This window comes from Cyrtonyx montezumae, unplaced genomic scaffold, assembly GCF_038088225.1.
Source record: "Cyrtonyx montezumae isolate F1298 unplaced genomic scaffold, pur_monq_1.0 scaffold_3, whole genome shotgun sequence".
Classification (NCBI taxonomy): Eukaryota; Metazoa; Chordata; class Aves; order Galliformes; family Odontophoridae; genus Cyrtonyx; species Cyrtonyx montezumae.
In genome coordinates this window covers 157463677-157488883 of record NW_027072034.1, presented here as the reverse complement: position 1 = coordinate 157488883, position 25207 = coordinate 157463677, and the positions used below count along the sequence as shown (strand labels likewise).

At 43.0% G+C, this 25207-nt stretch overlaps 1 protein-coding gene across 1 annotated transcript in view; it reads right to left on the bottom strand.

The window, feature by feature from the left end:
- Positions 1-25207, bottom strand: part of ITIH5 (inter-alpha-trypsin inhibitor heavy chain 5) — a 47077-nt gene that overhangs the window by 6612 nt on the left and 15258 nt on the right. Inside the window, exons 6-11 of the mRNA XM_065743770.1 lie at positions 22323-22492; positions 21670-21786; positions 7455-7626; positions 4228-4537; positions 906-1459; positions 481-531 (exon numbers count right to left, since the gene is read on the bottom strand). Of these exons, the coding sequence (XP_065599842.1) occupies positions 481-531; positions 906-1459; positions 4228-4537; positions 7455-7626; positions 21670-21786; positions 22323-22492 (1374 nt within the window). The remainder of the gene's footprint in view (positions 1-480; positions 532-905; positions 1460-4227; positions 4538-7454; positions 7627-21669; positions 21787-22322; positions 22493-25207) is intronic.

Below are 25207 nucleotides of genomic sequence, written 5' to 3'. Positions count from 1 at the left end.
TGATCTGGGCTTTTTCTTCAGCATTTAATTATGACAAGAACGTTAAGTAGAGCTAAAGAAGCAACAGGAAAATGGCAGAACACTATAGAGTTTTCTTTTTTTCTTCTCCAGCAATACTGTTATGTTTCAACAGCATTATACTGCGAAAATCTAACATTCTTTGACCAATTCTGTTACAGAGAAAACACACTTCCTGTTCACTAACTTACAGTATTTTCAAACACAAGGATCAGATAGCGTAGAAAACTACCTTACTGTGTTTCCCAACACTTATCCTCATTCCTGATGCCCTTTGTTGTTTTGTTGTTTGTTTGTTTGTTTGGTTGGTTGTTTTCATTTTCCTCCCTGCTCAGCAGATCAGTAAATTGGGTTTTGGCTGATTTTATTGGGGTGGTTACACTGTGATGGTATGCAACTGAAGTTTCGATAAACCAACTGCTGTTATCATGGATTACAAAGATCAGGAAAACTGGCACTGACCTGAAGTTTTGGAGATTTTAATTCTTTGTTTATCTTGTTGTCTGCGTATACCTAGGAGTGAGGAGAGAAGGCTGTTACTTAACTGAGCATCAGAAAGAGCCATAGTATACTAATGCTCCCAAAAATTTACTCAAAGAAACTATGGGACATATTCCTGCAGCTACTTCAAGTTTCTTTCAGAGATCCAGATCTTCTTTTGCAGTTTCTAAAAAGCAGTATGTGCTTCCATGTGGTGAGTTGTATCTAAAAGGTCTTACTCATGGTTGCCCATCCCACAGTTATCAAAATCAATATGAAAACCCCAGTTTTCTGTTTACTGCTCCTCAGTTCATTGGCTAGATCATCCCTGCTATCAAAGTCAGCCATGAGAGATTAACCATGTGAAAAGAAACTCTTACCAGCACATGGTTACTTTTACCTCGTACCTGGTGGTGCCTTGTGTCCTTGCAAGCTCTGCAACTTTTCACCAATGCCATCAGTAGAAGGGCTGATAAGCTCCTCGTGAGGTGGTTCTGAATGGAGCCCAGCCTCTCTCATCTTCAGATAGGTGAAGGGAGTTACAAAATTGTAAGCCAGGGCCATTGACTTGGCTTTCTCAGTCAAATATTCTTTCTCCTGATTGTCATTACTCTTTAGCCGAGAGTTAAGCAGTTCCTTGATGGTGAGGTAACTCCATGCCCTCTCAATGTAGTTTTGATCACCTTTGCCATCTTCCAGACCAGGGACAGCTCTGATGTCATTCGTGCTTGGCAAGTCAATAGCCACATCTGTTTTGAGGAGGATGTACTTCTTGGAGTTGCTAGCAGTCACCTCCACATGGAGGCTCTCTGAGGTGCGGTTGATGAGTTTGCCAGCTATTATAATTTCAGAGCCATTGAAGTAGTTGGGGAAGAAATTCTGAGTGACTTGCTCCACGTTGTCTTCAGGGTAATCGATACGGATGTCAGAGAGGAGGGGTGTTTTTATCTCATCATAGAATCTGAAATAAAGGTATGTTTTTCACTGCAAGTACTACAAATTTAACCATCCACTGTGTAACTGGGCTCCCAGAGGTCGGGGAGTCTGTAACTTTAGGAGGTTTTTAAAGCTTGATGGACAAGGCCCTGAGAAACCTCACCTAAATTTGCAATTAGCTCCTCCCTGAGCAGGAAGCTGGATTACATGACCTCCACAGGTGCCTTTCAGCCAAAGTTATTGTTTACCCTTTTTTATTTTTCAGCATTGAACAAACATCTAAACAGAGTCACTCAAGTTTGTTCAGAAGAATCCAGCACAATCTGTCAGTCACCTAACTTCCTCTACAGTTCAAGAGCTCTGCAAGGAGATATCTCTGTCCACTTACATGCTTATTAAAAATAAATTCTTGGTTCCTCAGGTTCACAGAAAGCACTGCATTTATTTCAAAACATACACAGAAAACATACTACCTGTAGCTTTCCTGTGGTACTATGTGTGTTATTCCAGAGCCAGAAATAATAAGACCAAGATGCTAGGCCCTCAGAACTGTAGAGTATCTGAACTAAAACTTTTGCATTACTGGAAAGAGCCCTAGCTAATACATTTTGGGATGATCAGTGTGGGATAAACAGGAATACTATTTTAGCATCATAGAATCCTTAGAGTTGGAAGGTCATCTAGTCCAACTCCCCTGCAATGATCAGGGACATAGGCAGCTAGATCAAGTTGTCTCTGGGGATGAGACATCCATTCCTGTGCCTCACCACCCTCACTGTAAAATATTTTTTCCTTATATCTAACTCAAATCTACCCTCTTTCAGCTTGAAATCATTTCCCCTTTTTCTATCACCACAGACCCTGCTAAAGAGTCTGTCATGTTCTGAGGAGACAAAGGGAAATAAAAATCAAGAATATTTCAAAGGACTGTAGGAATCTTAACCACTAAATAAAGGAGAAAATAAAGATCGGTGCTACCTTACTGTTAATTTTGTTTTGGAGCAAGCAATGGCCTCCATGGAACCAGAGAGTTTAATCCTATAATGCTCTGTTAATGTGTCCCTATCCTGCTCCTAAGGCCAGAAAGCATTCTGGGGTCAAGGCTGATGTTTACAGTACTGTGTTTTTCCTGCAGCATTGTGCTTTTGATGGATCTTCCCAGGCTGCTCCAAGAATGCTAGATTTCCTATTTAAATATTAGCCTCCACATCTCTTGGCAAATCATTTCAGCCTGATTTTGTAAACAAACATGGAGCTGGCTTCAGCCCTTCTTTAGTTTGGTTTAGCATTTATTTTTCACATCTGCTTATACAGATTGTTGGAAGGCTGAGTTGCATTTTATATTCTGTTCTCTCCCAAAAGAAACCCAAAGCCTGAATCAGTTGGCTTTCTTTTAAAGTCTTTCTGAAAACTCAGTGTCTTCATTGTGTAGACCCTGACACATTTTAAAATATGACCAAATTAAAACTGAAAACATTCTGTGATATAGCTCCTAGAGTATAAAAAAATTGTGAAGGGCACAACCATTCTGATAATACAGTGCAAGGAAGTATATGCATGAAAATAGAAGCCACAGAAGTCAGAGCACAAAAGTCAGAGCTGATTTTGGTACTCACATAGATTTTCCCTCCATGAGTGAACTGGCCTCCAGTAAATTATTGTACTTCTTCTAATAAATTTGGCACCATCACTGAGCTTGATAAACAGTGAGCTGTTTATCAGATGGAGGTGTTTGAACAAGTACTTGCTATGCTGGGTTTCTGCAGCCCAGTCAGTCAGCAGATCCTTCATTTGCCAGGGAATGCCACTTGCTATCCAAAATACATATTTTGAGAAGCAAATGACACGGGTGGAATGGCAGATGGCTCTACACTGCCTGATGTTTCTGACAAAGCTATGATTCTATGAAATACCTTTGCAATTCCTCTCTAGGGTCTTCCCTTGGACTAAAACTGATGACAGGAGAAACACGATCTTTAGTCCTGCTAAATGTTGAGGATTACAAGAAGCCTGCTGGGAGTTTGAGTCACAAAGAAAAATGAAGGAATGAGATGACTACACAATCACATTGAGAATGACCCTTATGTTTTGTTTTGTTTTTTCCAAAGAAGAATATTCTGGACTTTGGACATGAGGTTAGATTTTTATAATATAAAGGAATCATTTTCTGACCCAAATTGGTATATCTCTATTCCTAAGCTCCTCTGTGCTTTTTATGTTGTCCATATAAAGTCATCAGTTCATCCTTGTCTCCCTCTATCCACCTGAGGAGAGATGACAATTGCCTTCTGTTTTTCCAGGCTTACGTCCCTAAATGAGTGTTCTAAATAAAGGGAATATTCTATGGAGCTAAGAAGCTCCAGTACACCTCAGAATTTCTGCTAAGAAACAATTTCTGGATAGAAAGAAACTTGCAATCTCAATTTCTAAGTATACTTTGCATCCTTTCATCCAGAATTGAGCCTGAGACAAATTCCTGTCTCTTGCTATGCCCCTTTAGAGCATTTTCTTCCCATAATGCCCCTAGAAACTGATGCAGACATCACTGAATCATAGAATCGTTAGAGTTGGGAGACCTTTAAAAGTCATCTAGTTGAACTCCTCTGCACTGAACATGGACACCTACACCTTTCTTTCTTGTAGCCTCCCTTCAGATGCTGAAAGGATGCTCTCAGGTCTTTCTGGAGCTCCCTCTTCTCCAGGCTGAACAGCCCCAGCTCTTTCAGCCTGTCCTTGTAGGAGAGGTGTTCCATCCCTTGGATCATCATAAAGGACAAATAAAACAGAACAAACCCTTTCAGGTGGCTGGCTGCATCTTCATCCTCCTGGAAGTGCCTCATCATGCCACAGTTCTCCAGTGCCATCCTCTCTAGCAGCTTGTAGTCCACATCATTTCCAATGCCAATGGTGAAGAGGCAGAATTTATCACGGATGGCATCCTTGGTGTTGCTGAGGATTTTGGATGACTGTGTTTCCCCAACAGTGGGCCTCCCATCCGTGAGGAAGATGATCAGAGAAACACTTCTGGCATCGATGTTGTTCTGAGCAGTGTAATCATTTAGCAGCTTTGCACCCGTCTGGAGAGCACTATTAATATTAGTCCCTGGGAAGGCACCAAAAAAATTACCTCATTTCCCCTTCTAAGAGCAGTGCAAATAATTTCCCTATGCTCCCTTTAATAGAATGGGAGCATCTCTGTTCAACAGGATGCTCTTTTTCTCAGCATGAGGTTGCACTAGCACTTTAACTCAGCTCAGCTCTTTTAGCTCCATTTTGGGTTAACTGCTTACACTCTTAAAAATCAGTTTACAAATTGCAGCTTACTATGAGAAATCACTGTATTTTAGAGTGTCTCAATGTACAACAGTCAATCAGCCATGGAAGCAGAGTCACAGTGCATACCACACCCTGCCAGTGCATACAAAAAACAGTTAAACTTAATTATGGGTCTCTCCCAGATGGTATCTGAACTAGGAAAACAAGTTCTGCCCACTTTGTCTGAAGGGCACGGGATTTGGAGAGACAGAGAAAAACCCTTCAAATGGGAACACAAAACTAGTGGTCAGTACAACTCTTCAAATGTAAGTGATCATCAAAGTTTAAAGAGAGGAGAAATGGCTTTGTTAGTCGAGGAGTGTATTTTCACCAGACAATTTCCTAGTGACGAATGGAGCTGCCTGAAGTGGAGAGAAGAGAAAATAGATGAGAGCACACAGGTATGTTATAGGAATAGCTGTGAAAAGCATTTGAGCCTAGTGCAGGCTCAGAAAAAAAAGAAAGCTGGAAAATGAGTAAAGGTGTCACCTTGCTCCAGGTATTTCCTGTGCTTGTCAATGCAAAGAGGGGTTGGTTGTGGAACGTTTGCAAGATCAGTATACCTGGGTTGAAACAGCTCTCAGAAATAAAGTAGCTGAAATGGCATAAGAGCTGAAAGCAACAGTCTGCTGTGTGTCCAGAGAGATCTGGGGAGGTTACCAGCAAAAAATGTGCTAGCAGGTCTGGCCATGCAACACACACAGAGAAACTTAGTGTTCACAACTGTAGTGACTGCACAAAGACAAAGAATAGGGATGGGTCTAAAACTTATAAAAAATCCTCAAAATCCAGGTGGTGTTTCTGCAAAATTACTGAACCAAAATCATTCACCTCAATGTTTTAATATTCTCACAGGTTCCCATCCAAATCCAAAATCTCAGAAATAATTACTAGAAACAAATGAAAAACCATCTCGTGGCAGAGAGTATAATTTCAAATGCAACCACAGAGCTACAGAGGACTGCCTCCTGCTACATGCACAAACACTGTGCCACAATCTTTTATTCCTACTTATTTGGCATGTGAGTATGACAGCAGTGTAAGCACAGTACATGCTTTGAGCCTTTGATCTGTGAGCCAAAGAGCATTCACGTTCACGGGAAGATACTCTAGCCACAAGCATATTTATAAGGAAAATGCAGAGTTAGCCAAAACTGAAGTACTGCTGGCCTGCAGTGGACTATCATTGCACGTTCCTCTTGAACCTCAGAGTTAATCATTTCCTTTTGCTTTTGTTCTCTGTTAGGTTCACGGGCAAACTCAGCCATCCCTGCACTTTGGCATTTCAGTAGTAGAAAGCTTTGTACTCTGAATTTAGTTCCACTATTGGTAATTGTTTAACTGGGCAGGTCCCTAGAGCACTTCCTAAACTCTTTTCCTCTTAATACAAACAGTGTGGCCAACCATCCTGTTTGCTGTGTTTTTCCATCAGAGTGTTTCCTTTGTTAGGAGTGGTCACTGCTAAAGGGCAACTATAGGAAGACCCTGTTCAGCCTTCAGCCATCTGTGATCCTTTGCATGAAATACAATTTGCACAAAGTCATTCTGTGTCTCTTTGTCTACAGGCAGAGTTCTCAGCCAGGATGGACACAATTGCCCAAGTAATCTTGATTATAAACACCTATCTTAAAATGGTTTGGGTTGGAAGGGAACTTAAAGATCATCTAGTTCCAATCTCCCTTCCATAGACAGGGTTGCCACCCACCAGACCAGGCTGCCCAGGGCCCTATTCAACCTGGCCTTGAGCACCTCCAGAGATGGGGCTTCTCTGGCCAGCCTGTGCCAGTGCCTTACTGCTTTCTGAATAAAATATTTCCTCCTAATATCTAATAATCTCTCCTCTTTTAGTTTAAAATCATTCCCCCTTGTCTATCACTATTAGATTGCATGAAAAGTTGGTCTCCCTCCTGCTTATAAGTTCCCTTCATGCACTGGAAGGCCACAGTAAGGTCTTCCTGGAACCTCCTCTTCTCCAAGATAAACAAGCTCAGCTCCCTCAACCTTTTGGGGTTTTTTTGTTTATTTGTTTTGTTGGTTGTTTTTTTTTTTTTTATACTGCTGTCCATAGAGGAGATTGAGGTTGACTGAGGAGACTACTGATTCTAATTCAAAATCATGCCTGCATTCCTCCATCACTCTGGAGCCTCCTGTTCTCTCTTCAATCCTGTCAGTAAGGCACAAGCAAGAAGGGACAAAAACTTCTTGAATGTTATTAGGGTGCTGTTTGTTAGAAGATAGAGAGACATGAAGGAGGTACTAGGAAGGAAGCCATCATTTGCAGAAGCCAATCTGACAGCACAAATTGGCTAGTGCAGTGCTGGGGTTCACATATCAGACAAAATCATGTGACTACTTATATACAGGTTTTCAGAAACTGTACAAGTACCAGTCCTGTATGTTCTTCATTGGGATATATTTTCTTTTTCCTTTGTTCTTAAGAAAAGATGTTGAGAGCTTTCCCCCTTACATATTTGAGGGAATGGGCCCAATTTGTCTATAAGAAGTATATGAGATCTTATAACCAGCTCTGGGGACAGCTGCCTATCATACAAACTGGTACAGGACACATAACCTGTCACCTAAATTTGAGTGACAGCAGGGAACAGGCTCCCTTGATGTCCCATGATTAAGTGCCAATTTTTTTTTTACTACTACATGCTACAGGAAGAGTGAATTCTGAATAGTAAAATGAATCTCGTTCCTACCTCCAGTAGGTGACATGTTATGAATGTATTTTTTGGCATCTCTTATATTATTTGGAGTAACTGGCACCAGCCGATCCTGCTGCCAGACCTTTATTCGGTTGGAAAAGCCAATGATATTGAAGTGGTCTTCGGGCCGTAGGTCCTGCAGGATTGTGAAGAGAGCCTCTTTGGTCTGGAAAGAGAAGAGAAAGGAGATCAGTAGGTGCAACATTCACTGCTCTAACAGGCAAGATTCAATTCTTAAGACGTTTACTGATCTTACAGATGCTTCTGTGTTTCCAGCTTGGCTCATGAAGACATTCCCCTTAGGCTAAAGGATACTGAATAATGTTAAGTAATGACAAAAACCTTCTGGATTTCTTCTAGAGCCCTCTAGAATTGAATAAAGCTCTAAGTGCCACTGCAGATAAGCCAATAGGAAGAGTGCAGGTGTGTTCAGTCTTCCCACTGTGATCAACTTTGATGCATCATCCAGCCAGCTGTGTCCATGTGGAGACAAACTTCAGCTTATTAAGACCAGCTGAGAGAAGATGCCCAAAACTGCTCCCTGTCTGTGCAAACATACCCTGTATTTATATGCAAAACACATGAGAGGAACATGAGGCAACAACTGTAAGCAGAGGGATCAGCAGCTTCTCAGCTCTGCCCATTTTTGGCCATCCATCACTAAGCCTTTGAAATTCCAAGGAAAGCTCTGTGAAGGATAATATGGTGGACCCATATTGGCATTTAAAGGTTTCTCTCATGCCTATCAGAGAAATGCATGAAGGATTTGTCCAGCATTAATAGAAAGGATAATCAGTATTGCTGGAAACCAGATGTTTTTAGGCCTGATGTTGCTATGCAAAGACAGTTTGGAAAAGTTCTCAAGGAGATGATCAAGCTGTGCCATCAGTATCCCTCTGGATTCTGCATGGAAGCTGATGATGCAACTGCAAACAAATTACCCACAACAGAGGAATCTTTAATCCTCCCAACTGGAGACTTGGCTTCCAGCCTGAGGTCCATCTGAAGTTAAAGAAAATATTTCCCCTAGCTTCCAGCATTTTGGAGCCAGGTCTGGATTCCTCCCTGCCTGCTTCTGTCCTCCATGTATGCTATTTTTCCTCTAGAGATTGCAGGACTCATCCTTCCATTTGGCTGGAACTTTGCCCCACATCTTACCACCATGCATTTCCTGCACATTTCATGGACAAGATTACTAAAACAGATCCTAGTAGAAGTTTTTTCAAAGAAGAGAGGAGAACCCCACCAGGTTCACATCATGATGTGCACCAAATAAACTTTCAAGATTAATGCCCACCTCAGACATAAAGGCTGCCTTTGGTCTATGCATTTGTCCCCCAAAAACTGAAAACAAAGTAAGCAGAAAGTGAAAATGAAGAAGCTTCTATCCTGCTCAGGTGTGATCAGGTCTTCATCTCAGCCTCTGCTGAGGAAAAGTTTGGGCATCATGGGGAAAAAATGAGACCACAGCAGCTCCCTGCATACAACCCCACAGTGTGGCCTAGAAGGAATAATTTAGTGGGAAACCCCCCAAATCTCATTAGCCATGCTGTAGCTCTGATTATAATTAACATCACTTGACATTTCCCATTTCAAAGATCCTTCTTTTGGTTGCTTTCAAATCTGTCAAATTGCTCTTTCCTCAGAGGGATTTATTGGGCCCCAAAAGCTTTGGGTTTTTTTAATTTTTTTTTCTGAGAACAAGGCAAGAGGAAAATAATCTTGCTTTGGCAAGGTGACTGCATCTCACTTCTAGCATGCACAGAAGTTCCTTTTGTCTGAATTCAGCCAAAAGAAATTGAAAAGGAGAAGCAATGCAGAGCAGCAGTGCAGTCTGTGTATGCACATCACCCAAGCTAGAACTGCTGAACTGAAGCAGACTTTCCTGGAAAATGCAGCCTGTCTCCACACCCTCACACAGCATCCAAATGTGGGGCTGAGACCATCTCTCTCTCCTTTCATATTCTCTTTCCTTTTTGTCTCTATTTTTGGTCACAGTTAAGCTGTTTCCATGGAGTTTGAGTCAGTTTTTCCCAGGAAAAAATTCTAACATGTATTAATGCAAACAGGCAACCCAGATTCTGGCATCTCAAACATTTGCTTGTTTCTGCAACTTCAATTAAAAACCCTTTGATTTCAACTAATATAGAGAGACACGTCTTCACAAACATACACATACAAGTGTTTATGCACATGGTTTTGCTCCAAAGCAAGGAGAACATGGATGAGGCCAAATGGTTCATTCTCCTGTAGCTTTTACCTCATCCTCAGTAAAAATGAAGGGTGGGATTCAATGTTCCTAACTCAGTCATCAGAAAGCTGGGCACTTCATCTAATTCCTCTCAAAGGCAGGGGGAGAAACCTCCAGAGAGTAATTCATCCCATCTGTTCTGGATAGGTTTTAGGATGGGCTGAGTCACTGTCTGGAAGTGCCTGTCCCCCAGCACTGCATCCAAGAGGCTGAGTAGCTCAGCTATAAAGAAGGTGAAACTCACCTCAAGACCTAATCCTGTCCAGTTCTGAGCACCACAGTGCTTCCTGGAGCTAGAAGGAGGTGAACTTGGCACTCCATCTTTCCCAAAGTGCTCTGAATTGCCTGGCTCATGCTGTTTGCTTCCATCTCTCCTCCCAGCCCATAATGATCATAGAATCGAGGAATGGCTTGGGTTGGGGAAAGGGACCTTAAAGATCTTCAAGCTGCAATCCCCTGCCGTGGGTAGGGTTGCCACCCACCAGATCAGGCTGCTCAGGGCCCCAACCAGTGTGGCCACGAACAGCTCTAGGGATGGTCTCCAGGTTTATCCTGAAAGCCCTTACAAGGTGGCAACAAGTGCTTTGCTGGCCATATCCCTCACACATTAGTGAACTGAAAGAGAGACGTGACTTCCTCCTGGAGGGCTGGATACGGTTCTGGAGCTGGCAGGCAAATCGAGCTTTAAACAGGGAGGATGTCGTGGTAAAATTGCTTGAAATCCTTAAGTGCATTGCAATGACTGAGTGCTCTGGAGGCCCTTTGCTCCAGTCTCCCCAGCCTCCAGGAGAGGATTTAGAGCTCTTCGTGCAAGGAGTGCCTGGCAGCGGCTTCACTCTGGACACGGCAGCAGGTTTCTTGTTCTGGCCTTGTATGGCCACAGCTGGAATCTCTCCTGTCTCCAAGCAGCCAAGGAGTGGGATTCCCAAGCTGCTCTATGGATGGGGTCTTTGCACTTCGCCGGCCCCAGTGAGTCATTGCACTGAAACGCATAACAAAGACACTCTCCTGCGAGGCAGAAAATTAACTATTTCTTCCCCGGTGAGGGTCAGATCATTCCCCCACCGCCGAGCAGACGACACTGATCTCATGATGGGGATAAGCTGAGCATAGATCCAACCCACTCACAACGAGGGTAACAGTCCTTCATTCTTGTACCAGGTGCTGTCAAGTGTAACTCTTCCCTCCAAGTGTTTGCCCGGCTACATGCATATTTGAATGGAGGATGGAGCAAGGATCAAAGAGTGACAGAAAATAGCAATACTGACCAGCTGAAAAAAGAAAAACAAACACTCTTTTTGCCAGCTGGGAATCGTTTCTAGCTAACATCAACATGTTTTGAATGGGGATTTAAAGAGGATAACATGGTCAGAGAGTTTCCTCTTATTCCCCCCCACAGATGAAACTGAGCAGAGAGGTGGAGACTGAATTGCCATACCAGTGCATTTGAGTTAAGAAACTGTGATGCTGAAAGAGCTGTTAGTAAAGCTTGAACTATGGGCTTGAAGCAGCCACCTACAGGGCTCTGTCTGGTCCAGATCTGGACCAGAAAAATGATAATGTAAAGACTGAATGACAGTGAGTAGCTGGAAATTGATCACAGTTCATTTCTGTGCTTCAGAAATGATGAGAACCTGAATATGGTCTCGCACTTATAAATTGTATGTGCAGGTAATGTCTTCTCAAGCACATGAGGTCAGAGATGAGCCAGCTCCCCGTCGCCATCCTAGCTGCCTCCATTCTGATGACTGGACATGCAACACAACTGCTGCTCTCTTAGTTTATTCTTGCTAAGGGTGAAGGATTATTTGTGGCTGAGATGACTCAAGACTGTCACAGGTTGCCCAGAGGTGTGGTAGATCCCCCATCCCTGGAGACATCCAAAGTCGGGCTGGATGAGCCTCTGAGCAACCTGATCTAGCTCTAGGTGTCCCTGTTCAGCGCAGGGGAGTTGGACTATGTGGCCTTTAAAGGTCTCTTCCAAATCAATCAGTTCTGATTCTATAACCCTCAACATCAGCAGGGTAGAGAACTCCCTGAGCTACACTCCAGTTCAGCTGCTGGTTGCTACCTTTCTGTCTAGTTCCTGGGGCTAGCTCCTCTTAGCTAAACACTGTTGGAACAAAGTATGGGAAAAGAAACACTCCCTTGGGGCAGCTGAGAGCCTTCAGTCCTTTCTTTGGTTAAACAGCTCCCTCAGAGACATCTGGGATGATGTCAGACCATCTGGGCACCTTTTAGGACGAATTTGAGCCTTGGTGACATTTCTTCCACAGTCTTTTGGTTGTTTGAGGAGCAGGGTGAGGGTGAAGTCTGGCTACCCTGGAAACTTGCAGTTCAAAGGGAGACAATGTATGGTTGTTTGGTGTCACAGCACTGACAGACACTGGCTCTGCGTTGAAGCAAGCACACAGTTCAAACACCTCATTATAATGCATGTCCCAGGCCCACATATTTAAATTTTCCATTGCCTAGGAGCACTTGTAAGTGTTCCATCCCAGTCCTACGTCCTCTATGCCAGCCCATAAAAATCAAAACACTTTCATTGAATGCGGAGTCCAATTCTGTGCAAATAACTCAGACCCTTCTGGAAATGACTTCCAGATGCAGAGAGAGCTCTTCCCAGCACCCACCAAGTCACTGCCTCTGAGATCACTTTGCAACACTCAGTCATACCCTGCATGCCCAAACACAGCTGGCATCTGTCCTCACAACAGTAGGACAATGCAACATCAGAATCGGTGATAGCCCTTTTCCAGATTTCCTGCCAACATTAGGGAACCACATGGGCTTGAGATCAAGAAGGTTGAAGAACACGGACAGCAGAGAGGAAGGCATTAACTGAGGCCAGGGACCATGTTCAGAGAAGGGCAGTGAATGTGTGAAGGGTCTGGAGCATAAATTTTATGGGGGATTGGCTGAGGGCACTGAGATTGTTCAGCCTGGAGAAGGGGAGGCTCAGGGGAGACCTTAACGCTCTCTACAACTCCCTGGAAGGAGGTTGTGGTGAGGTGAGGGTTGGTCTCTTCTCCCACATGACAGCAACAGGAAAAGAGGTGACAGCCTCAAGTTGTGCCGGGGGAGGTTCAGGTTGGATATTAGGAAAAAAATTCACAGAAAGAGCAGGGAGGCATTGGAAGAGGCTGCCCAGGGAGGTGGTGGAGTCATCGTCCCTGGATGTGTTCAAGAAAAAGTCAGAAACAGCACTGAGAGACATGGTTTATTGGGCATGGAGGGGATGAGTTGGTGGTTGGACTAGATGATCTTAGTGTTCCTTTCCAACCTTAATGACACTATGATCTGCAACCATATATTGAAAGAAGACACAAGTAGAGGACAATATTTTACAGTAATTTCCTGTATTTGGCCAAAGAGATCACAACTATCTAGGCACATCTGACTCCTATCTACCCATTACTTTGGGATCTGAGTGCATCATGACCTCTATGCTGTCCTTCTGGAAAGGACTCCTGAGAGGGTCTGTATTTGACAAGGAAGCTATGGCATAAGACATAAACTCAAAGGGAATTAGAAACCCACAGCTCTGCCCAGTAACTTGTCAGAGTGTAACAGATGAAGGACTCAGAAACCAGATCTCCTACAGTGAGAAGGGGAAAAGTACAAGTAAATATGTCATTTGGCAATGCACAGTAAGGAAGCGCAGGGAAAGAAAACATATCTGGCCTTTCCCACCCCAGCATCCTCCATGCTTTGGTTCATAATGTTCCCTTTCCAAACATGAACAGGCAGATGGTGAAGGGCTCCAGTGGTGGCTTTTCCAAGATGTTTCTAAATCAGAAATATCTGATCCATTTGCCGGTGATCTATCGGAGGGATTCATACTGTGAGATCAGGAAAGGCCAGCATTCAAGATATGCCTGAAGTTGAAGCCAGAGAAGGTACTGCTACATACTGGCTTTGGAATCCAGTTGATGATCCCAGTAGCCAAGGGAAAGGCAGTGGGAGCACTGTTGTCATTTTATAGGGAGGAGCTGATGTGCCCAGTGAGCAAAGTGCTTTTGGCAGTGTCACTCCTACTGACGTCTGATGCTGATTCTTAGGAGGCCTTCTTTCCTCTATGGTCCATTTTCTTTCTGCCTACATAATGCAAATCATGTGCCAGTTGTCAGCAACAAGGATTTTTGAACCAAAAATGGGTTTTAACCCAGAAGTGTATCCTTGGATTATTTTGCCCTCCTCCATCCCCCTCTTAGAGGAGGACAATCTGCCCTTTCTTTCTCTACAGGGAATGTCCTACAGTTCAGGGACTGAATCTCACCCCCTCCCCAACAATGTATCTTTGTGCTTTCTTCCTGGCAGACATTGATGGCGTAACCAAGGAAAACTCCTTCACAATTCTAGACAACAAGCATTTTGTTTTATGCTGTGTGAAAAGAGAAGAGTTTGGTTGTAGAGCTTTGGACAATAAATGACTGTCTCTAGTGCATGTACCAGTCTCTCACCCCAAATCATCATAGACCTTTGCTAATCAACTGACATTGCTGACTCCCTGTCTGACCTTAGAAAAGGTGCACTGCAGTTTCTCTCTGCAAAAGAATTTCTCCATCATTAAAAGGAACTGTCTCTATTGCCTATTCTACCAAGGAAATCACGTTGCACCAGCTCTGCCCAGGGTACTGAAAAATTCCTGTTCCGTGGGAACTGTACTCTAGGATGTGGACAAACTTAGCTATCATCTGGGGGTTCTGCATTTCTCTAGCACCCAATAGCATGGTGAAAAACGGCAAGATGATCTGATTTCTCAGGAACTGTCTTTGCAGCCTGGCAGCAGTGTTGAAGATATAAATAAATGTCTGCACAAAGATTTAAGGAGGCAAGCTCCTATCAGTATCATGCATCATTACTTCAAGCCCTTATCAACAATGCACTGTGGATTACACCTGGAGCAATTTCCAAGGAGACAGAAGCCAAAAGGTCAGTGTCAAGGGAACAGTACCTCATGCCCTCAATACAGAGTTTGATGCCTCTCCCTCTGCCTCTGTCCTCAGAAGTTGCATTAAAATCATTCCAAGAACTTGGGACTTTCATTCCCTGCCCCTGTCACAGAGATAAGCAGTGTTGGGAAGATCTGATATGTCCAAGAAGAGACTGACAACAGCACAGGCCCTGTGTTTCTGCAACAATTAGCTGTTAGCTTTCGTTTATCCATGAAAGAGCGTGCTGTACTTCCACAAAGATGAAGTTATCCCTCTAAAGAGATCCTAATTCTGCAACCACTTATAGACCTTGCCTTTTCCTTCAGCTGCGAAACTTCTTACTTTTTGATGCAACTTCCTCATTTTCAGCTCGAGTGACAATGATTGGTTGGTGAGTGGTTGATTGGAGCAAAATCCCTGTACTTTTGCTCAGGGTTAACACTGAACAATGTAAAAACACTAAACAGGTGTTAAAAATAAAAATAAGAATAGCAAATTAGCCTGCTTCCACCTCAGAATCTGCCATACAGCCCTCACAGTCCTCCAGCACCTTCTCTCCTCTCATTCCATTTCCAAATCTCCTCAGCATCTCTAGCTCCAGGATCCGCACTCTCCTAAGTCCTGCAGCTTTGTGTTTCCAACCCTTTCCCTGCCCACCTCTATCCCAAGCCACTGCATCAGAGATGAACTCAGGCCAAATTTTTGCCCCAAAACTCTGCAGAGCTGAGAAAAGAGCAGATACTTGGAAGAGTATCAAGTCACTGCATCAGGTATTAACTATTTAAGCAAAAGCTCTCTTCATATAACATAGATTGTATCACCCATCCCATCCAGAAGAAATCTCAGATTATAACATGTCTCCTGAATCAGAATCTGCCCGTGAACACTGCTTGGTGACTGTAGTACCTCTTACTGCAGTAGCTCAATAAGAAAGACCTTCTTATTGTAAGCTTCCCCAGAAGGTCCCAGGCAGTTATTTCAGAGCCTTGGCTGTTCTTTACAGTTAGAGACAGATGGTCCCAGTTGGGCAATGCATACATTATGCACTTTGTAATAGGGTAAAGGGGTATTGAGTAGGAAATAGTGTGTTCCAAGCAGTGTTGGACTAATAGCTCTTTGCCAGTTGTCTTTTAGTCTCTGAGGATCTTGTACAGCCATAAGCCCAGCCTGTACAAAACTCTGCAAGGAGACAAGCAGAGGCAAAGAAGATAACCCACCTAACTTCAAAGAGCATATTCATGATGAAAACATGAACGAAGCCAGCTCTGACTCACAGGTATTGCTCCAGCAAACAGAAAACAGTTCTGACTTGGAAAGGACTGTGAAAAGGAGATCTAGAGCTTCACAGCATGTAAATCCCAAGGTCTTGAGCTATTACTAGGCTTCAATGGTTCTGACCAGACTCCTGTGAGGCCTCCATCCAGACCTCTACCCATGGGCCAGGTGTCTCCATTTAAGCTCCAGCCTGGGCTTTCAGTCCTAGTCTGAGCTTCAGGTACCTGTCTTTAGCTCTGTCACAGCTAGTCTTGTGCCTGGTCATGGACCCCATTGATCCTGACCCACAGACTGACTTCCCAGCTTGATCACTGGGTGATCACTGGGCTGTGTGAGTCACTTCTGTGGGTTTGGCCTATTCTTTGATGAATTCAGCAAAGGGTCTGTAGAAACCTTGTGGAGAACTCTCACTGTCTTCACAGGGTTTCAGATCAAACCATAGCAGCACCTCCATGACAAACTCTGCACTAGCTATTGCTTCCTATTTGCTCTGAACCCTGAATTCCAGGACTTGATGTTTACAGGTGGGCTGGGGTCTTCTTAGAAAATTATGTCCCTACTTGTACTGCCTCAGTGTGGAGAAAATCAGCTAGTAGTTCTACGACCAGAAAATGATGCTTCCTGTCCTCAACACTGTTCAAGAAGTGTTTAGATGAGGTGCTAAGGGATTTGATTTAGTAGTTTAGTGGGTAGGGATGATGATAGGAGGATGGTTGGACTAGATGATCTTGTAGGTCCTTTCCAACCTAATGTACCTATGAACCTATGAACATCTGATGGCATCCTGCTCTGAAGCTTGATGGTTTCTTTGTGTGACCCTGTCATTCCAAGTTTTGGAGTTTTGGAAAAGTAGATTATTCTGCTGCATAACAAGTATTTGCACATTTTTGGAAGCTGGGAAGTCAAGGGCTATGTGGATCTGACAACCTATTTAGTGTAGTGGTTGTTACATTACATATCCACATCTAAAGAGAGGAGTGAGATAACACTGCTGTTGTGCATTCCTGAGTAAGTGGCAGCTGCATCAATTTAGCCTGTGCTGGATACAGTGCATAAAGTTCCTCTGCGTTAACTCAGATGGTTGCTTTCTAATGGAAGTGGAAAAGCTGACAAATCCTTTCTCTTCGCAGAGCTTTAAAATCACTAAAGGCTCTAATTAGGATTAGCATTTTTTCCAGAGTTCCCTGTTGGTTCAAGGTTGTTCTCCTGGACAGCAGCCATTATTTGGACTAGTAGTCAACAGGCCCACAGCCAGCTCTGAAGCAACCAGCAGAAATAAGTGGGGCCTGAAGTGAGAACATTATATGTCGAGGTGCTTGTCTGCTCTCTTTCCACCCTGAAACTACTCAGGAGAGCCTGGGTGTTGAGTCTGAGAAGGTTACATGCATGTACAAGTCATTCAGGCCTCTAAAAGGGGCTCAGATGGTGTAGGTCATGAATCAGGGGTACCAACAGTGTTCTTTGGTTGGATGCAAGCAAATAAACTAAAGTAGTTGCAAACACACAGCAGGTCCCAGCTTCAGTTGAGTTCCTCCTAGCACAATTAACCTCAAAGAGAATTACAGCCTGGCACGCTACCATTGACAAGCTGCCAGGCTCATGGTGCGGCCAACTGCTCAACTAAGTGTGTGGGCATTTGTTGCCTGTGGGAAAAGTAAGGTGAAATTAATCCATGGTTGAAACAACTTCATTTTACCAAGTCTTCAAAACATCTGCAAACTCATCCTCTCATGGGAACATTCATAGCTTAGAACATGCCTGATGTGTAGTGCTGGAATTCAGGCTGATAAAAGTCCTTTTTTCCATGCTGTCTGAAGTTTAGGATAACCATGACAGTCACAGGGAGGTGAACCTATGCCTGGCACATCTTTCTCCTAATTATACTGTTGTAAAAGTGAAATGTCCTCTAGAACAAAACAAACAAGCAAGCAAACAAGTGAACACACAAAAACCTCTAAAACAAAAGGTGTCCATAATAATCAGGTCAGGTTGCTCAAAGGATGAAACTATTTTGCTTCCTGGTAAAACTTTAAGATACAACTTGTTCCCCAGGCTCTTTGACTTCCATTAAAAGCAACTATTCCACACAGAGCTTACTTCCTCTCTGCAAAGGAAGGAACAAAGCTCTTGAGGACAGAAATAGTATTTTCCTTTCCAGTGGGACAGCAATAATGACATGCAGTCTTGAACCCATCAGCACTTTTTTCAGCATCATACTCATGAGTTTTCTCTTCCCTTCAGCTTCATCTCCCTACCAGTGCTATAAGGTGAATGTCATAAAGGCACAGATCCTCAGTGGGGGAGCTGTAGCATAGCTAAATTCACTAGACATTACCAGAGTTCAGAGGCTGTAAAAAACAAAGGAGAAATAGGCACATGACCTAGTCTTCCCCACAAAGCTAATATATACTCAGTGTTATGAGGAGGATGTCTCAGGAGTCTCAGTGTTTTCATTTAAGTTGATCGACCAGTCCCACTATGTGTATTTGCAATGAGGCCTGAACATCTTGTTGCTTCAAAGACTGAAATATCTGAGAAATAAAAGGATGGTGCAAACGCATTAAAAAATGACATAGGAACTGGAAAAGCTTGGGAGATGAAAAGAGGAAATTATTTTGTTTGTAGAACTGCAGGAAGCATGAAATACTGACCCATTTGAGTCACATTGCTGTTGATGTTATGAAGGGAGGTTAGTGAAGATTACAAAATCTTGAGTTGCTATGGAAAAGGGCGCACAGCTGATGTTTCTCACCCATGCTTTTACAGCCCTAAAAACTTTGCCACAGTTACCATAACTGACCTGAACAACTTCTCTTTACAAGAGCTGAGTGTATTTTTAGCTAATCATGCATGTGACTCAGCAGACAGAAATGAGGGAACACCATCCCACAGGGATTCCCAGCTCTCTATACAACTACTGCAGATTACCACCACAGCTGCAGGAGTGTGAGAGAAAAAGAGGCATTTCCCCTGCTCAGATTTATCTTGTCACCAGGGAACATGTCTGTAATATAACAAACATCTTGATACCAACAATTGGGTAAAAAGGCCATTGAGCAAACACAAATCAAGGCCGTAAATGGTTTACTAAAAGAGATCTATTATTCACTCAGTCCCAGATCTTGGGTATTCCTTAGTTAATCTGCAGTCTGAATTGTAGTATTTGTTTGGGTTTTCTTTTCTTTGTTTTCTTCGATTGATTATTTATGATTCAGGCCATAACTTGGTGAAGTTTGGGGTTTTGGAGCAGTTCAAGTCAGAGGAAGAAAAATGCTTACTGAACACAGCAGTCCTACATTACATACCCATAGCTGTCCGTAAAAAGAGTTTATCTGAGACAACAGGCAAAGTGTTGATGTTGAATACACCATTCGCAAAAGACCAGGCTAGACACATCTACTGCTTCAAGCTTAAGAGGCATTTATTTCTACTTAACTGTCCAGAGGTTTATGTATTTTTAGCAATAGAAGCTAGCTAGGCTATGAAGTAGGCCTTCAAGGGTTAATCCCTTGCCGTGTTGTTTCTAGTAAGTATATGAAAAGAAAAGCTAATTAGCTCAGGAGGAGAATAAAAGTTTTCATAGTACGGGGTTAATCTGCTGACCCAAGGAACAACTAGTACAGCTCACCCCTGCACCAAGCCCTCCAGAGTCCTAATCTCCATGGTTAAGTGTTGTACTCCTGATTGCTTACAATATGCAGAGCTGGGTGCATTTGGGAAATATCTGTTTATTCTTCAAGGGAAGGCTTGACATTTTTCAACAGGATAACAGAAAGCCAAAAGCCAGGCTCTGTCCAGAGGAATTTGTAATGATTCAAAGGTATCTTCATTCAAGACCTACTTCAGCACAGTGCTAGGTGTGTTTGTTACTATTTGCTACTCCAGTCACCACGTAATTAGGAGCCATAAAAGTCATTTTAGCTTAAAGTGGAGATAATTTAATTTAATAGAAGCTACAGCTTCTAAATGAAGATTTATGACCACCACTGAAACCAGATGGTAAAGATTTCAGCAGAGATGGAAAGGCATAAACACCCACTATGTCCTTGATCAAAGACAGAGAACTGTCAGGGAATTACCATAATTTGTGTTCATGAAGGACATTTAGGCTAGTGTTAATGGCCAAGGGAAAAAAAATACAAAAACCCCAACGCTTCCAAATGACCACAATTTCCTTATTTTTCCTATTCACTCCATGTTCTAGGAAGGTGACAAAGGAGCCTGAGTGGAATAATTAGAGCTAATTAGTGTCTTAGTATCATAGAATCATGGAATCACTTAGTTTGGAATAGACCTTCAAAATTGTTAAGTCCAACCATCAACCTGACCTGCCAAGTCCTATCACTAAACTATGACATTTATGCCACATCCACATGTCTCTTAAATACTTCCAGGGATGAGGACTCCATTATTTCCCTTGACAGCCTGCTTGACTACTCCCTCTGTGAAGAAATTCTTCTTAATATGTAATCTAAACCTCTCCTCGAGCAACTTTAGACCATCTTAACATATGTGAAAAGTGACACTTTCCACTGCATAAGTAGATAATAAAGTAGAAGGCAAAGATGTGAGCCTTTCAAAAGAAAGGAGACACCTAATGTCTCCATATCTCATAACTGTGGAGCAAGTCTTTAAGTGGAAAGAAACAGTACTAACTCTACCAGGGTTTTTGCACAGACTTATGTAAGCTTGGCTTGTGTCTGAAGTGTGAGTGCAGACATGAGATGTATCTGTCAGACCAGAATTGAAATACTGATGTCTCTCTGCTTCTTTGTCACTTCAATTCTTTACTGAAATGCAAAAATTTATTTTTAATTACAAGAATTCTCCTGACTGATGGGTAACAGGAATGATAGAAACTACAGATCAAAGGTTTATAAAGATTTAAAATGTTAAAAGCTTTAAATATTCTTTAATTATTTTTTCTAACTTCGTATATTAAGCATTTAGGAACTAAATAATAACCTAATAACCTCATGTAGTCCAGATAGGTGTGTCTATGTCTTGTGTAATACTTCATATTTTTTGCACCAGATTTAACTGTTACAGATTCCAATTAGATTAGATTTGATGGTTTGATGGTTGGATTAAATGATCTTAGTGGTCTTTTCAAATCTTAATGAGTCTATGATTCTGTGATTCTAGTTTGGACTGATAATATCATGTTGAGAGAAAGACTATATTCCCCCAGAAACAGTACTCCTTCCAAGCCAACTAGTTGGATCCTGGACTGGAGCTGGTTTCCATCTAACCCAGTTCAGACAAGGAACAAAAATGTTCAGACACCAGCCTGAATCCTCCACATCAAAAGCCAGTTTTAAGCACTGGTAATATGGCCTTCAGTTTATTATGTTGTCTTACGTCAAGATCTGTGTCCTGGAAAAACGTCTGAGATCTGCAGTGAAACAATCAGGTTCTCAAACAGGGCAAACTGACTTTTCTTCCAGAAGAACTCAGTGAGTCATACAGCATTTTTCCAAGGGTTTTGTAATGTAAAGACAGAATTGTATTCTCTCTGCTAAGACGGACACAGTGGTTTGCTGAATGCACTTTTCTGAGAGAGCTCTCTAATCTGCTTCCCTTCAAAATGCACAGAATAGAATTGACCAGCACAATGTTCTCTGTTCAGTTTTGACAGCACTGACCTATGCTGAGTGATATAGGACCCACCTGGTAAGATGAAGCCTGAAACAAGCCCCCTACAACATTAAAGTCAACCAGTCCATAACACAAGCAAGTACCTCACCTGCCTTAGTTTTGTTCCCACCATGGATGCACTGCTGTCAAGGACAAAGACCACGTTCTTTGGTAAGGGAGGCAGATCCATGGGTGCGAAGTAGTGTACGAAGTACCCATTAAGAATCTGTAGAAGAACAATGAATTTAGGAATGAAGGGAAGACTGTGATTCAGTATTCCAGACACATCATTACTGACTGATCACACCTGATCTTGCTTTCAGTCTGTGTGTCTGCACTGGAGGATGAGTTCTCTTTATTATCTCTCTTGTTCCTTGTCCCCTGTTCATTAACAGTGGGGGCCTATTGGAACTCTCTGCATCTCCTTCCATGGTGGACACTGGTTTTCTTCCAAATGCAGTAAGGATATAACATCCACCCAGGGATCAGAACCACTACATGCATGTGGATACCTGGCCCTATATCCAGATACATGCAGCCCATATACTGAAAAACTGAAAAGCAAGTACAACAAAGGAACTCAGTGAAGCATGCACTTTTTTTTAAGTCCATCTTGCTGTTGCAGACTTATTGGATTTATTTTGGATTGTTTTTACAAGCCTTCACTTAGAAAACACTTGCTAGGATATGTGGAGTGTGCAAGGCAGTCAAACAATTTCAGGCACAGCTAATAACATGGAAAAGATCAGCCACGTAAAGTACCTGGATGTCTCCAACACTCAGCTCCCGGTTGACATCGTATCTAACAATGAAGTCTCCCAGAATGCCATTTCGGGCAATCTTGGTTTGCTCAACAATGTTGGGGCTGAACGTAACTTTAGCTAAAGTTTTGGTTTGTCCAATTACAGTAGAAGGAGGAGGAGAGACATCACCTGTTGAGATAAAACCACAATATTGCAAGATTTTCCTATGTTTTTAATTATATCTAAGAACTGCACACAGTGTACTACAATGAAGTTAGGTCTACTGGCACAGTTATGTGCTGAGATTAAAGATTCATCTCACCAGTAATAAAATAAGAACTCAATAACCCCTATCCCAACATTGCCATGTTATCAGGAATAAAAACAGTATTCCTATGCTCACTGCTTTTTGGAAGTCACTGAACTCAAAGGCAAGATATTCTCTGTATGACTTCTAATCACTTTCACAGAATCACAACAGGGGTTGGAAGGGACTTCTAGAGATCATCGAGTCCAACCCCCTGCCAAAGCAGCTCCCTAGCCCAGGTTGCACAGGTAGGCATCCAGGCGGGTCTTGAACATCTCCAGAGAAGGAGACTCCACCACCTCTCTGTGCAGCTGTGCCAATGCTCCGTCACTGCACTGTGAAGAAGTTCCCACACACATTTGTGTGCAACTTGCTATGCTTCAGTTTGTGGCCATTTCTCCTCGTCCTATCACCAAACGCTGCTCAGAAGAGTCCAGCCTCATCCCTGTGCCTCTTGCTCCTTAGGTATTTATAGATGTGGATCAGATCCCCTCTGAGTCTTCTTTTCTCTAGGCTGAACAGACTCAGGTTTTGCAGCCTTTCTACATAAAAGAGGTGTTCCACGCCCTTTATAATCTTTTTAGCCCTCCGTAGGACTCTTTCAATGAGATCCCTGTCTTTTTTGTACCAGGAAGCCAGAACTGGACACAATACTCCAGGAGAGGCCTCACCAGGGCAGAGCAGAGGGGGAGGATCACCTCCCTTGACCTGCTGGCCACGCTCTTTTTAATGCACCCCAGGATCTCATTGGCCTTCTTGGCCAGCAGGGCACACTACTGACTCATGGCCAGCCTGTCATCCACCAGGACACCCAGGTCCCTCTCTACAGAGCTCATCACCAGCATCATCCCCCAATCTGTACCAGTGCAAGTAGTTATTCCTCCCTAGGTGCAAGACTCTACACTTGCTCTCGTTAAACCTCATCTGGTTCCTTTCTGCACAACTCTCCAGCCTGTCCAGGTCTCACTGAATGCAGCATAGCTTTCCAGCATGTCAGCCATTCCTTCCAGCTTTGTGTCATCAGCAAACTTGCTGAGAATGGATTCTATCCCCTCATCAATGTCAGTGATGAAGATGTTGAACAGAACCAGACCCAGCACCGACCCCTGAGGAACACCACCACGTACAGGCCTCCAACTGCACTCTGTGCCACCAATCACAACCCTCTGAGCTCTGCCAGTCAGCCAGTTCTCAACCCATCTTACCATCCACCCATCTATTCCACACTTTCTCATCTCCATTGTAAGGGTGCTCAAATGCTTTGCTGAAATCAAGGTAGACTACACCCAGTGCTCTCCCTCCAATCCACTCAGCCAGTAATTATGTCATAGAAGGCCACCAGGTTGATCGAGCATGACCGTCCCCTGGTGAACCCATGCTGACTACTCTTGATAACTCTTTTCTCTTCCAATTGCCTGGAAATGGCATCCAAAACAAACTGTTCTATCACCTTTCCAGGGACAGAGGTGAGGCTGACTGGCCTGTAGTTCCCTGGATCATCCTTCTTACACTTTTTGAAGACAGGAGTGACATTGGCTATCCTCCAGCCTTCAGGCACCTCTCCTATTCTCCGAGACCTCTGAAAGGTGATAGAAAGCGGTTCAGCGATCACTTTCTGTGAATAATACACATCCAGCTTCAGACATGTAGACGATCTTAATTCCAACCAACTCAAGACATCTAGAATTCAGATCCGATACCTGAGCTCCTTCCAGACAATATATGATTCACCTGACTTGTTCAAACATTCCTTCTAGGGTATGAATCATACTGTAGATTTGTCTCTGCAGATTATAAAGAGATCTTGAGGTGACTTGTTCAGATATTCTGTAAGCTTGTGAGGTGGGATTGATGTTCATAAGTTCATAAGTGTCTATGTAATGTCTGCATCTGAACAACTCGCCTTAGATCCCTTTATGTTCAGCAAAGAGTTGAGTATAGTCTCTGTAATTTCAATCTGACTTGCTGATCCAACACTTACTAGTGCAGTCATGCAATCTGCACCCCACATAATTCACACTAATCTCTTAGAGCCCTTCCGGGGTCAATGGAGACAGGCATGCCTTTCAGAGGGCATCTCAGAGAAAGACAATTTCATTTTCCAAAGTGATATGAAGACTATTTGCTGTCTTTTAGTGTGGGCCTTACTGTCTTTTTTCTATGCATGAACCTACTAAGTATATCTTTAAGTCCTGTATCCAGTATTCCTCTCCAGGGATTCCTATAATACTGTCCTGTAATGAGGAGTGGCACTTCTCCACCTTTTTAAAGTACCTTGAGCAGTATTAGAAGAACACGACGTGACAGCTGTATGCAAGACTAAACATCATCCACCTCACATCCAGATCCCACAGTGATTTACAAAATCGGATACATACGATTATGTCCATTTAACTAGTGGGAAAATGGAGGCATGAAGTGGTTACATAGCTCTTCTGACTTCTCACAGGTTGAAGTTTATAGAAATGACAAGAATAGGGTTCTCACGGGTTTATAGAGTGGTTAGTTAAAACTGTGACATTTACCCTCAAGTATTACATACAATCTAGACTTCTCCAAGCAAATAAATGAAAGTAAGAGCCATAAATCAGTAGCAC